The 15,069-nt window shown below is 43.5% G+C and overlaps 1 protein-coding gene across 3 annotated transcripts in view; it reads right to left on the bottom strand.

The window, feature by feature from the left end:
* Positions 1-957: 957 nt before the first annotated feature.
* Positions 958-15,069, bottom strand: part of Gpat3 (glycerol-3-phosphate acyltransferase 3) — a 70,667-nt gene continuing 56,555 nt past the window's right edge. For all 3 annotated transcript variants that reach the window (XM_021163448.2, XM_029477871.1, XM_021163447.2), the window contains exons 6-13: positions 14,780-14,869; positions 13,809-13,902; positions 9,740-9,855; positions 8,257-8,312; positions 7,596-7,681; positions 6,788-6,916; positions 6,473-6,552; positions 958-2,331 (exon numbers count right to left, since the gene is read on the bottom strand). In XM_021163448.2, the coding sequence (XP_021019107.1) occupies positions 2,220-2,331; positions 6,473-6,552; positions 6,788-6,916; positions 7,596-7,681; positions 8,257-8,312; positions 9,740-9,855; positions 13,809-13,902; positions 14,780-14,869 (763 nt within the window). In that variant the 3' untranslated portion in view covers positions 958-2,219. The remainder of the gene's footprint in view (positions 2,332-6,472; positions 6,553-6,787; positions 6,917-7,595; positions 7,682-8,256; positions 8,313-9,739; positions 9,856-13,808; positions 13,903-14,779; positions 14,870-15,069) is intronic.

Genomic DNA, 15,069 nt, shown 5'->3' with positions numbered 1-15,069 from the left:
AGAAGAAGAAGAAGAAGAAGAAGAAGAAGAAGAAGAAGAAGAAGAAGAAGAAGAAGAAGAAGAAGAAGAAGAAGAAGAAGAAGAAGAAGAAGAAGAAAGAAGAAGAAGAAATCAAACAAAGAGTCACTTTAGTACAACTGGACTTGGATCTCTGTCAGGATCACCCCGACCCAGCTTTAGGAAGAGCTGAAACTGAAGGGACCTCAGAGGTGGAGGGAAGAGGGGGAAGGACAGAGGGTGCTGGCCATGAGGGAAAGCCATGTGTGTGGCTTCCTTTGGGATCTGACCCATCTCAGGGAGTACTGGCTGCCAGTGTGTGCCAGGCCTGCCTATCTAGTCAGTTGCCCGGGTTCACCTGCAAAGCACTCCAAGCCTGGGACTTGGTATACAGTGGAGTTCAAGGGACAGACTCCAAATAGCTAGACCACAGACCATGGTGAAAAGCAGGCTGCTGGCGGATGTTTGCTATGTCTTAGTCAGTGGTAGTAATAGTAATTTACGCTGTGATGAAGCACCAGGACCCAAAGCAACACAGGAGGGAAGGGTTTACATCACTCTCAGTTCCATAGAACAGTTCATCATCAAAAGCATGGAGGGGACAAACCTGGAGGTAGGGCCTGATGCAGAGACCACAGAGGGTGCTACTTACTGGCTTGCTCCCCATGGCTTGCACAGCCTGCTTTCTTATAAAACCCAGAACTATCAGCCCAGGGGTGGCACCACCCATAAGGAACTGGGCCCTCCCTAATCAATTAATTACCAATTAAGAGAATGCCCCACAGGCTTGCGTACAGTCCTGCCTTATGGGGGCCGTTCGTCAAATGAGGCTCCCTCGTCTCTGAGGACTCCGGCTTGTGTCCCAGTCAATATAAAACATTGTCCACTGAGCCAAAAGCACTGACTGGTTACAGGAAGGAGGGGAAGAAGAGAGGCAGAGGAAGAATAATGCAACACTCATTTAAAAATATAAAATTTATTCATAGTAAGACAGTTCACTTTCTACACAGGGTTGCTCCGGAGCTAACAGCCTCAAGAGCTCACAGCAGTATTAAATAGATCACTATCAAATATAGCTCATGCTATTGGACTCGGAGAACTCTTGTTTCCCCTTTAAAAAATGTTAAGGCTCAGTTTCCAGAAGGTAGTTATACCATTTAGTTTTCTGCTGACAAGGCTGGGGAGTTTGGGGCTAAACCACTACAGAGAAGTTGGGGGTAGGGTGGACAGGAGGCAAGCTCCGCATAGCTCACACTTGCTTCCTGCAGAAAGCGTGATTCTTTTGTTTTAAAGGCTCCTTCCCTTGGACAATTTCATTTTGTTACAAACAAACAAAACAACAATCATAAGACAAAAGAAATCTTTAGCATACAAACAAGAAAAGCTAACAGTGCTTTCTCCACTGCAGCTGGATGAGATGTGTTGTGGGAAAGACCACCACTCACTCATCCTGGTTCTTAAATGAATCTGACCAGCCAGCAATCGATCCTGGTCCTCCAATGCCTGAGAAAAAATAATCTCCATTCCATTCCTTTCAGATCAGGTAACCACAAATTTGTTTTTTTCCCTAAAAATAATCCCCCATTTTTCTTTCAACCTGAGAGCAGAATGTAACCATAATGGAAATGCACTATGGTGTGATGACCTCACCTGCTATGTTACTGGAGTCACACCTAGGTGTGGTAGCACCTGCCTGTAATCCTAGCACATGGGAAGTGGAGCCAGAATAGTCAGTTCTTAGCCAGTCTTGGCTACAAAGTGAGTTTGAGGCCAGCCTGGGCTACATAAATAAAACCATGTCTTTAAAAAAATAACAATAATAATAAAAATAAAAATTAAAAAAAAAGATTAAAGAAAGGGAAATCAAATTACAGAGTTTTGAGTCATTATTGAGAAGTATCCTATTAACAAATTCCAAACATATTCTAGAAGCACTTTTTCTCCATACAAAGATTTCATTCAATCACCAACAACATCATCATTTTATAAAAGTCTGTTTCCACTCAAGAACGGGCCTTACAATTCCTTAAGCCAACACAAGAACGAAAACATCAAAAAGGACACCTGTTGTAGGTTCAGCCTCTGGCATGAGGACAGAGACAAACATCAAGTAGAAAAAAATGAACAATAAACAAACAAGCAAAAAACAACACAACAACACAACATCATAATCTTTCACTTCTGAAGGCCAGTTCTGCGAAGCCATGTTTATCCACGATGCTTTAGTCACTTGCCAGGTTGGGAGATCCATTGCCCACGATCATCTTGCTGTAATTCTTCTGTTGTTCTTCCTTAAAGGTGTCCTTCACCTTTGCTCTCTTCAGCCCTCCATCCCTGTGGACAGAAAGGAACATATAGGAAAGATGCTCTTTTCTTTGCCAGTGAAGAAACAGGGCCACATGGTAACATAAGCCTCATGGTACGGAGACACTAACTATCAGCAGAAAGAGCCGAGTCTGGCCTCTGCTCTACAAATGACCAAGTGTCCCTGCACGCATGCCATCTCTCACCTGGAGAGGCAGAATTTTTCAGGTTCTGGGAATCCAACCCAGGTCTTTGGGCATGCTAAGCAGGTGTGCTAGCGCTGAGCTATCTCCCTAGCTTCCACTGTGTTTTGTTTCAGAACTTGTATTCAATATCGAAACAGAAACAAGATTACTAAAGCCAACATGTTTTCATAGATTATTTTCCCCCCTTAGGGAAACCAAACATTGGTTTTTCTTTGACTTGTGGCTGACTTGCTGAAAAACCCCGTGGAAACTGTGAATACCACACAAGAAAGGGCGGAAGTGTATATTCGTGCATGGGTTATAAACACAGATAAACTTGTTAAAAATCAGTGATTGGGTCATTATTCAAATCCAACCCTATGTTTAAGCATTTTATTTTTATTCAAAATATATTTATACTTTTAAACTCCAAAAGAGGTTTAAGATAAGATGAACCACAAAATCATAGCTGCATTTGACCGGAAGCTAGTGTAGGATAACCCACAGGCATTCTTCCTCTTGGTGCTGTAGTAGAGGCTGGTGCGGTAGAAACAACTTTCTTTCCTCCATTGGGAGCCCTGAATCTTTGAGCTCTCTCCAGGGCTGTGAACTGCACAGCTGTCTAGGTTACCAGAGCGCCACCCTCTACTCCATGCCCACCTCCTCATTCCCCCCTCACCTTTCCTTCTTTGGACAAAAGGAACTACAAGCCAGAAAAGCCGAGAGGAGGCTGGGGCTACCAAGGGTTGCTCACCCCGCAATTAGAGTGTACTAGATCGGAGGTTCTCACCCTGTGGGTCTCGACCCCTTTGACAACCGTCTTCAAACATGCTTACATTATGACTCATAACAGTAGCAAAATTACAGTTACGAAGTAGCAATGAAAATAATTTTATAGTCGTGGGTCACCACACCATGAGGAACTGTACTAAAGGCTCACAGCATTGCGAAGGTTGAGAACCACCGTGCTAGATTTTACCCCTGAGGGGGTGCGGTGGGGGGCTGAGAACTTGCTTACTCTCCGTTGTGACTGTTGAACTTTAGCCCAGTTAGGCAAGTTCTGACCGTGCTGAATGATCATGGGTCACACAGTGAACTCGACCTTCACACTGACACCGCCTGGAGCCAGTGCAGTGTTCAGGCTCATTGGACCAAACCTAAAGCATGGCCTGCAACTTGAAAATGCACCACAGTCCACGGATGTTTACAGGGATTGGTTACGGGAAGTTTCCATGAAATAAAATTATTGGCTGTGGCCAGGTCCTCAGAATTGTGCACATAAGCCTTCCCCCCCCCCCCCGCCCCTCCAAACGAGCTACCTCTAACTATTCTTAGCATTTACATAAATTTTGAACAGTGAAAAATAAAGGCCCAAACCAAACTGCTGCTGTTAACAGAACCTGTTCTTAAGACTCCCGGAATCACTACTGGACGATTCTTTTTACGAGCTACCCAGTGAAACAGCCCAGCTATCATCTCTCACCTCTCAGGCTTCAAAGTTCTATCAAATGCCCTGCTTCAGTAACAGCAAAGTTGTTTTCCAAATGTATAGCTACCTAATAACCAGCTTAATGAGATCATACAGCAAAAAGCCAGGTGTGGGGGCACACATCTTTAGTCCCAGCTCTCAGGATGCAGAAGCAGGCAGGTCTGAGGCTACAGAATGAGTTCCAGGACAGCCAGGGCTACACAGAGAAACCCTGTCTCGAAAAACCAAAGGAAAAACCAAACACAACCAAAAAAAAAACCCAAAAAACTCTCCTCAAATATCACAGCAGTTCTCATTCACATGCAAAGAAATCAGCCTAGATGGATGGGTTCACTCACACTCAGCAGCTGAATGAAAAATACACCCAGAAAGGTAGGACGGCTCTTCCCTTTGGAAAAATAGGCCAGGTAGTTCTAAGTTCTTATTTATAAAACAGCATATGATTCAGTAAAAAGAGAAAAGCTCAAAAGGTTTGTTTTGTTTTTGTGAGACAAGTTCTTACTCTGTAACCCAGGCTGGCCTAAAATTCACTCTGCACCCCAGGTAGGCCTGGAACCAGAGGAGTTCTCCTGCCCCTGTCTCTCAATACTAGGATTAGAGGTAAAGATCATTGTTGACAGATGCTAAGTGAATCTGATGGTGAGTCTAACCTGAGGCTGACTTTCCACACCATCTCTCTCTAAATGTACACTTCTGTTCCTGCATCTCAGCCAGCCACAGAGCCAGCCACATGCTTTTCATAATAGCTTCAAAGCAACAACATGGCTAGCCTGTCAGGTAAGAGGAAGCATTGGGGAAAAAGGAGATTTTTAAGAAGAGGAAAGAGGAAGGCAGCTTCACCCATGCAGGGACCTGAAGAATCACTAAGACAGGTTTAGCTTCAGGGAAGCCTGGAGCGTTGTGTTGTAATGTTACAATGTTACAGGTTAACACACAATGTTGTGATGTTGGTGTTACAGTTTAACACTTGCAGAACAAATTGCACAATGTAAGATTTTCATTTTAGCCTGCAGCTTAGAGCAAATCGGCTGCTGGCATCTGGCATCTAACCTACAAACTTCCAGCTACTTTCGTCTCCCATCAATTTCCAAAGTTTAGCTAATTAGCATAATAACTTCTAAAAATGGCCTTTTACTCTAAAAGTTAGTGACTTGTCAAAAAAAAAAAAGCACTTATTTTTTTGCCAGAAAAACACTAGGGTGGTATAAATTAACTGTCTTCAAGATAGGTGAATGGACAAAATATATTCTAGTGATATGTCCTACCGTTGGATAAAAGAATACAAAATTCTAGCCGGCTCATCTTTGAAGAAGTAGTCCCCAAATAATCGTGAGCCCCCAAGCAGAGGATATTCTTGGTTGCTATGACACAGCAACCAAATCAGAAAACATCACTGCAAAGACCTCAACTGAACTCACTATAGAAATTGTTGTGAAACATCCAAAAAGCTCACAGAGATTTCATTGAACTTGCTGGGCTTAAAATACGGACTATTTGGTGACAGACCACTGATAACCACGTAAGAAATGATCTCCTCTAACAAAGTGGTATGGCGAACTTCACTGCTCACTGTTTTTCTCCCAATAGTCCTATCCTCACTGGCTTATAAGGTGAAGCCAAACCCCAGTGGGACAACATTTGACAATGAGGACTTTAGGGTTGCAGAGGTCAAAGGGGTGGGGCCCTTGTGGTGAGTTTAGCACCCTTATAATAAGAGACACTAGGGTGCTTGCTCTCCCCCCCCCCCCCCCCGCAAAGAAAAGGTCATGTGAGCCACTGAAGAAAGCAGGCTTCAGAAACACAGGGAGAACCCTCACTGAGCACTGACCTTCAAACTTGGAGGAAACAAAGTTTGTGAGGACGCTAGTCTATGGTTCTGTGCTATGACAGCCCATACTGGACACCCACATTAATCTTCCGCAGACTAAAACTTTAAAATGTGGAAGCTATAGTTTCCCATCAATCTCACTTCCTTCCCCTCTTCAAGTACTTAGTTTCTAATACAGTGAGAGTGAAACGCACCCTGCCTGGCCCCCAAACCCAGGCTCCCCTCTCCTTTCTTCTTCACTTTACCTAACAACACAGTCATCCAGCAAATGCTACCCTACAGTACCCAGTTTCCTTTGTGGCTCACGGCCATCCCATGACTTGCAGCAGCAAACAGATAAGTTTGAATGGCATGTACAATTTCCAGTGTATGTGCCTTTGAAGATGGGTGTGCCCTTTTTCTAATCCCAGCAGCCAGCCACTTGCTGTGCACACTGGGGAGATGGAACTGCCATGTTGGACCATAAGGTGGGAGCACATATTGAGTTTCATATACGAATAAAGACTAAGCTTATGCCAGCCTGGACTCCCATACAAGTGGGAGAGAAAAGCTTCTACCTTATTTTAGTCTTTATTACATTCTTTTTCCTAAGTCTATAGCAAACTAGTATGATTATGTTAAATAATATTTTTTTACAAAAGAACACAGTTCTTCTGAGAGGTCTCTTACCAGGGAAGTTCCGTCAGTCCTCCTTGTACAGCAATAGCGGATTTAACCCTGTTTGCAAACTGAACTGCATCTTCTCCTTCCTGGTTAAATGAAAAAGTTACACATCTTGGGTATGAAGCTTTTAAACGCCTTAAAGTATCTCATAATCCCTTTTATTCATCTTACAGTACTAAATACAACATTAAGAAGCAGTTCATTGCTAAGAAAGAAGAAAGGCATGATGGGAGGAATGGAGATACCCAAGGTTCTAGGCAAAGGCTTTTTTGCCTTCGTCTGATTGAATAAATCAAAGACTGAACATTGTCTAAGCCATACCTCTCTGGTCATGGGAGGCATGTACCACACATCGCAGACAACGGCCCAGCTGGTCATTATTCGAAGCAGGTAGCTCACCATGTTGTATTTGCTACTGTTCCAGAAGGCATCGCCGAACTGGGGGTTATACTGAGAAAAAAAGAAAAGATGAGGCATCCCACATCCCAGCTGTGAATTCCACATTGGTCTCTCTTCCAAATCAGTGTTTTTTAGGAGGTGAGACAAATGGCACTCTCAGACCCCAGGAGAATTCACTTCACTTGATAGACTTTTTCCCAAGAACTAAGCCAATCCTAGTAATGTCTATTAGTGCCAATGGCTTTGCTAAAGAGCCCAGAGTGCTACACAGAGAGCTCTTTACATGGTTCTGAAACATGTGACTCCACACTTAACTAGAAAGCAGAGATCAATCAGATTAGCCCACCCCTGTGTCCTTATACAACCTCCATGTAGTCATGCTGTCTGTCTGTCCATCTACCCTATCAGCTATCTATCTTTCTATATCTCTGCATCTACCTGTCTACCTATCTCTGTATCTAAGTCCCTACCTACCATCTCCGCATCTACATATATCATCTATCACCTATCTATGCATGTATGCATCTGTCTATCAATTTTCAATTATATATCTAGATTGAGCACAAAATGTACCCATACAAAGAGCCAAAGAAGGGAAATACACAAGTGTTTTTCATTCCCGCAAGTTTTAGATTTGTAACAATATCAAATAAAGTTATAAAGTTAACACTCAAATGCTCCCCCACCCCCACCAAAACAAAAAACAAAAACAAAAACCCTTTAGCTTTACCTTTATGGCCACTGGATAGATGGTTCCTCCGATTTCAAAGCTTCCCTTTTTAAACATCATGACTGAAGTATTGTTGATGCAAGTACCTAGCAAGGAAGTGAGTCACATTTTAAAAACAAGTTTTAAAGGGATTTGCTTTAAAGATGGATACATTTTCTATGTGTGTGCGTGTATTTGGAGGTCAGAGGACAACGTAAGAGAGCCGTCGTCTTTATCCACCTTGTGGGTCCCAGAACTTGAATTCAGGCAATCTCCCTCACCTACTGGCCCAGGAATTAGTTTTCTATCATTTAAAACATACAGTACATACTTTACTACCACTTGGCAAGTCAATGCTTGCTTACAGAACAATAAAAAAAAATAAATAAAAAAAAAACTAAAACCCTTGAGCAATTTTAACTGCAAACTCTCACTTTGCCTTAAAAGCTCAGCAACACCTCCATCACAGCAGCTGGTAATTTCAATGCATCTCACAGCTAAATAGTCATAGCCAATGCCATTTAATACCTTTATGGAAAAATTACTTTAAAAATCAAATAGGCTCTGTGACTCATCAGAAAGCAGGAAATGAGAAGATAGCCCTTCCTCTCAGATAAGGGAGACTGTTCTAGAACATTCCATAGAAGGCTTGTGCTGCTTGCTTAGTGGTCACTATTCTTACCTTCTGGGAAGATTAGAATGGGTAACTTTTTCTTGTCAGCAATGTGTTCTTTTAATCTGTAAGAAAAAAAATAAAAATAAATGATTCTGCCTTGAAAACCCTTGTTCTTCACCTCCTGCTAATAGAAAAAAAAAAAAAAGCCATAAGAAGAGAAATAAGAGATAAAAGGACAAGTGGAGAATGGAAATTGGCACACTCCCATTTTCTCTAATTCTGAGTGAAGTGGGGACTTCAGCTACTTTGTTGGTTTGTAACAAGGTCTCATTAGCTCAGGCTGACCTTGAACTTGGCTATGTAGCAAAGAATGAACTCCAACTCCTGACCTTCCTGTTTCAGCTTCCCAAGAACTGGGACTACAAGTAATCACTACCAAGCCCAAGTCTTCCATCTGCTCTCTGGACGGCCATGTGCTCATAGTTCCTTGTATGGAAAAAAAGGGACTTCTGAGCAGACTAGTCTGTGTGTGCTATGGCCATTAAGTAAAAAAGCCCTGAAATGTGTCAGGATGAACTTCCCTATGAAACAGAATACCATAAGCCAGGTATAGTAATCCCAGCTCCCAAGAGGATGAGTTAGGAGGATACCACAAGTCAAGGTCAGCCTGGGAAAGAAAAGGGGTTTTCACGAGGAAGGTGGGCCATCCCTGCATGCCTAAAGCAGTGAGCAGAACCCCGCTAGGGAAAGCTTTTCCCCAGCTTTGTCTTAGTGGGTCCATCTCTGCAGAGCCCCAGACAGAGACTCCCTCCTTTCCTTTCCATAAAGAGCACTTGTAGTTCGGATGTTCTCTCTGCAGCCATGTGTTCACAGTTCAGCTGCTACCTGTGAGCCTTTAGGAGATAGGGGCTAGAAGACAGACTGGGTTCCTGCCCTTGATGGAAAAACTGAGACCCTGTCCCTCCACTCTATGTGTTCCCCTGTCCCCATGAAGTGAACAGATTTCCTCTGCCACAAACTTTTAGTTTATTGTGCAGTCGTGAGCCTATGCATAAGAGCCAAGGGACCACACACTGACTACACCAAAACTGTGAGCCCATAAGTCTTTCCTCCTAGGAAGTTGATGTCCTCTTGTGTTTTGTGATGGCATCAGGAAGAAGGTCCATCAGTGATTCATCACTGGTAAGTGGATTCAAGTGGCAGTGGACATCCAGCAAAAAACAGTCAAAATTTTATTCAGCATTTAAATTATCAATTATTTTAACCCTCAAGGTAGTAATTTTAAACTTTAAAAGTTCAGTGATTGTTCCCTAATTAAGTCATAGCAACACAGAACAGCTGAGCTTTCTAGTCTGGTTATATGCAGCCATCTATCCCCCAGACTACAGAATTCTTACATCACTCCTATGAACAGCAGACAAATACAGTTGCAAACACAGCTTTGCATGATTCTGTTCCCATTTTAATAACACCCCCCCTCCATCCTTTTGACTAAAAGACCCAAGCTTTTCTGTTATTCCAACAAAGGCCAAGGAACCTTGTCATTTACCTCTTAGTCACTAGATGTCTGTCCTTTATTTCTGAGCGCTCAAACCAGACGTGAGGACAAGCCTTAACCATGGCTCTCTGAATGATCCCCATCAATCCACCGTGAACCTGCCCAACCTAGAAGAATCAGGAGAAACAGGAAAACATAAAGGCCTGGCCACCAAGCAAAGTTAGGGGGTCTTTCCAGTGCATTCCTAGTCTCCACTCAAGGCAAAGGCTGGTTGCCTTCTGCTGATGGGTAAGTCCTAAAGCTAATCAAAGGGTTGGCAAAGCCAAACAAGAGTCCAAAACTGTGCTCTTCATCAGCACGCTGTAAGTTCAGCTCACTTTGCTCCACTGGCTGTGCTGGAACTCTGAAGAGCAGAGATCCCTCAACTTCATCAAGATTGTGGAAATAAAAGTTAGAGCTACATTGAGCTATGATTTTAAATGCATCCAAGTAACAAGGATTAAGCGCTTGACAGCGCACCCTGATTCAAGGCTTTTAGGAGGGCACTCTCACGCCTTGCTTGGGGGAAGAAATAAGGAAGACATTTAACAGCTCTCAAGATTACATATTCAAATATCCTTCATTTCAATCATTTCTCTTCTAGGAACTCTCCCTGGAAATACAACAAAATAAAGTGAAAATATATTCTCAAAAAATTATGAGCTATGATACTGTTTATTATTGCAAAATATTGAAAACTGCCTAAGTGTTTAAATGGATATAAACAAATGGATAAACAATAGTGTCGATGATAGTGAGGTACGTGTATATGTGTGTGTATGTGTGTGTGCGTGCAAGTATGCATGTGTATGTGTGCAAGCACACACGTATACACATGCATATCTACAACAGAGTATTGTACAGCTGACCAGAGGTCGAATCTGAGCCATAGGACAGATAAGGAGTGCTGACTTCCAGAACAGAGTGTTAAATGACAAAGACAAAAGAACAGGTGAGCATGCTGTCTTTTGGGCTAGATAATGCATTTGTACTTTTTAGCCTTTCAAGAAGAAATAATTGAGTACAACCTTGGGAACCTACAAAGGAAGAGACCAACAACAGTCTGAGGTCATCAGTTTCAAATGTATTATAATCAGTTCTTTGGTGGCCAGAGAACAGAAGAAATGGGTGTGGTCTCAGAAACCCAAATCATAATTAACCAGGTGCTACGGTTTGAACATGTCCCCTGGAACTCACATACCAGAAACTCAGTTCCCAGTACAGCAGTGTTGGAGAAAGGATCTAATATGAAGGGTCTGGATGACAGCTCTGCTCAAATGAGCAAATTAAAGCCACTGTCAATGGGCTCTTGCTGAAGCTAAACAGATGGCTCAGCAGTTAAGAGCACTCACTGCTCTTGCAGAGGACTTGTAACTGCTGCCTAGATATAGAAAATCCAATGCCTTCTGTTGCTAACTTTTACTACTTTTTCTTGCCCTTAAGCCCACCCCATCCCCCATCTCACCCCCTATCACTGGAGAGAAAGGAGGAGAGAGGGGAGAGAGAGCCATGAATCTAATGTCTTTCTTCTTGTTCCTTCTTTGAGCAAGATTACTAACAAACTACAACCAGCCCACCACCCTGCCTCACAGGGCCCTCATAGTATAGACCCACTGAAAAGTCCCAGAATCCCCAATGTCACACAACCACAGAAACTATCTGCAGCTGGCAAAACCACGTCTCTGCTAGAATATAAGGTAAATCATGGTCAGCTGCTGCAAAGCTGCCCCCTGCCCACAGCTGAGATTGAAACAAAAACATTGTTCTTGAACTCTTCCCTAGAGGTCTTGACATTTGAGTCTTCATCCTATAGTGAGCCAATAAATTCTGGTCCTTACAAATGACCCCATCTACAGGACTCAGCACAAGACAGATCCAGCTGCCTAGGAGGTGTCTGCCTCCCCGTCTGCAATGAAATCTCAGGACCAACTTAACTGTGTCATAGAGAAAATCAAATACAATGGACGGTTGATACAACGTGTCCTGGCCGGTGCTAAGGCTCCCCTGAGGGCTGCCTTGGGTGACTATTGAAAGGGATACCTAATTACTGAAATAGCATGCAGAATTGTTTTCATGACACATGTGTGTGTTGTTTTACAGTTTTATTTTACAAAGTATATAACTATTGATTGATTCCTAACCTATAAAAGGACAACCAATTCTTATCTCTTTTCCAGAAGATGACAAAAAAAAAAATCCCTTGGGTTCAAACAGCTGGATTACACAAATCAGTGATGCATTACAATGTACTTGACTGCAAGTGATGTGCTCTGAAGACTTTATTTCACCGTACTTACTTTGATGGAGAAGTCGGTATGTGTGTCGGGGTTTTACTGTGTAACCCTGACTGGCCTGGAACTTGCTATGTAGTCAAGGTAGCTTCAGACTTACAGCTATCCTCCTGCCTCTCTCTCTCTCCCTGAGTGCTAGGATTATAAGAATATGCCATCGTGCCCAGCTTGTACATTTATATTAGACGGTTTGGTTTTTCTGACAGTACTGGGGATAGATCCCAGGGCTTCATACGTGCTGGGCAAGCATTCTACAGCTGGGCCACACCTGAAGCCATGGAACTCACAATTTTACATATATCAAACATGTACCAGTAAGTGGAAAACCTTCAAAAGGCCTTGTTGGCCATGCAAACTGGTAGTTTGAATATGCTTGACCCAGAGAGTGGCATCATTGGATGTGGTGTGGCCTTGTTGGAGTGGGTGTGGCCTTGTTAGAAGAAGTGTATCACTGTGGGCATGGGCTTTAAGACCCTTGTCCTAGCTGCCTGGAAACCAGTCTATCTTCTCCTAGCAGCCATCAGATGAAGATGTAGATCTCTCAGCTCTGCCTGCAATGTGCCTGCCTGGACACTGCCATGCTCCTACCTTGATGATCATGGACTGAATCTCTGAATCTGTAAGCCAGCCCCAATTAAATGCTGTCCTTATGAGAGCTGTCTTGGTCATGGTGTCTGGTCAGAGCAATGGAAACCCTAACTAAGACACAACCCATGGGTAGTGAAAGCCAGTATACACACTGGCAGTCCCACTCACGGCACACACCTAAAAGCCTGCAAAGGCTCTCCCAGAAAAGCATCCCATACCACCCCCAGCCTAGAAAACTGACCAATGAGCATACTATCCTCATAGCCCAACCCACAACTGCGAGGCTAGGAGAACCCGGGGACCTGCATCCAGCCATCCCGTACCACACACCACCTCAGGATCACATTTAACCAGCAAGCAAAAAAGGGGAGCTCGAGTCAGCCTCTGAGCTTCCTTTGCCCAGCAGAGGAAATGCCAAAGCCAACTGTTAGAACCACAGAGAACAAGATATAGGGGAAGCCCGGAATGTGGTTTCTCTTTGTGCCCAGCAAAGTGCACTTGGGGATGTGGTTTTGCCATAGGCTCTGTGGTTGTCAAATTTTCTGTTCTTTCCTTTCTCTTCTTCTTTGGAGGCTACAGACAAAAATCTGAGAACTGGTCTGTGGCACAAACGTTCTGGCTTTCTTGCCAGATTCTCACTAAAGAAGCAGGTTCTGCTCTTAATTGCACTTATCTTTCTGAAGAGAGAACTAATTGGCTGGCAGGGATCTCTGAAGAGAATGGCTTTAATTTTTGCAGTATAATTAAACACTGGCTGGGATGTTCAGAGCAAGATGAAATCAACTTTACAACGTTCTGCCAAAGGAGGCTGTGTTTCAGGAAGGTGCTCCCCCACCTCGGCTATCATGGCAATTTTCTTTGCATTGTTTGTTCCTCGTGTAAATATACTGTCTGCCCACACAGCTATGTCTCAGCCAAAATTCTAATAAGAGATGGACTCTCAGGCGGCGAGATGGCTCGGCAGTTAAGAGCACTGACTGCTCTTCTGAAGGTCCTGAGTTCAAATCACAGCAACCACATGGTGGCTCACAACCACCTGTAATGAAATCTGAGGCCCTTTTCTGGTGCATCTGAAGTCAGTTACAGTGTACTTAAGTATAATAATAAAAAAAAAATCTTTAAAAAAAGAGAGAGAGAGACAGACTTTCTAGTTTGCAATCCAGCAAGCATGCACACATGAAACACCAGTGAGCTATTCTTACCATGGCGTAACATCCATCCGTGGCCAGGATTAAGACATCAATGGGAGAGGTGTGATTGGCGACACAGATACCTCCCTTCTGGGGTCTGTACTGCCTGCAATTAAAACAACGGTAAGTACTACACCTCGGAAAACACTCACTAGTTTACAGAACAGTGTGCACAGACTTCTCTTATTTAAGGTACATAGGCCCCATACACCTGAAAACATTACTCGCATGTAGTATGATGAGTTGGGTGAGGGACTATGACATTCTCTCTATAATTCACGTTTGACTTATGAATTACTTTTGATTTATGTGGATGGCTCTTAGTAAGATATTATGTTGTTGAGACAGGATCTCTTGTAGGTCTCAAGCTAAGACCGGCCTTCAACACCTGATTCTCTTGCCTGGACCCCCCAGATGCTAGGATGACCATGTCCACCACCAATTTAGAAAATTGATGAAGCCCTTTGTTGATAAACACCTGGTCAACCAAATGACACAATGTTCCTTCCTATTAAATGAGACAGAAAGACTTGGTCAGGATGGAAAGAGCTTGCTCTGGAACTTGTACAGTTATGGTGTTGCCAGGCAGGGTGGCTGGAATCTGCCGTCTCAGCACTTTGGAGGCCAAGCTCTGTAAGAGGATCACCACAAGTCAGAAGCTAGCCTATGCTACTTAATGAGCTCCAAGACAGCCAGCGCTATGTAGCAAGGTCTTGTCCACTATTCATCTATCCAATAAGAGCAGTGCCCACGTCCCAAGAATCACCAATGAGAGAAGTGCACCCCACTGAGTACAGCTGTCTCTGAACACCACTCAATGTTAATTATCATATTCCTTCTGAAAAAGCACAGTGGTTTGTCATGTCTGAGACACCTCGAAAGCAAAGGTGAACACAGAGTAAGTTCTCAGATCTCCTGTGCTGCCGGCTGGATCTGTCTGAAGGGGGTGGGTGGGTGGGGCCAGCCATGGACCAGACACTCACTTGTTATGGTAATGGATGGTGCCAGATAGGGACCGAACACAGATCCTACAGCAGGTCAGATGCACCAGCTCACTCAGCCAGTTTTTGAGGCTGAAGGAAAAAGAAATCATTTTTATGATTTGTTCTCGGTACTCCTAAGAAACACAGAAACCGCTTCAGTGTGCCCTTCACAGTGGCAGCCTGGGTTCAGCTACACCAAGCAGCAGTTTGATGCTTGTTTTATCCATGCATTTGCTATTAAAGGCCCAAGTATACCAGGAGAATCAGACAAAGCTAATAGGACCTAGCGT

This window comes from Mus caroli, chromosome 5 (assembly GCF_900094665.2).
Source record: "Mus caroli chromosome 5, CAROLI_EIJ_v1.1, whole genome shotgun sequence".
In the NCBI taxonomy this organism is placed as follows: domain Eukaryota; kingdom Metazoa; phylum Chordata; class Mammalia; order Rodentia; family Muridae; genus Mus; species Mus caroli.
This window is presented reverse-complemented; position numbering and strand designations above follow the sequence as displayed.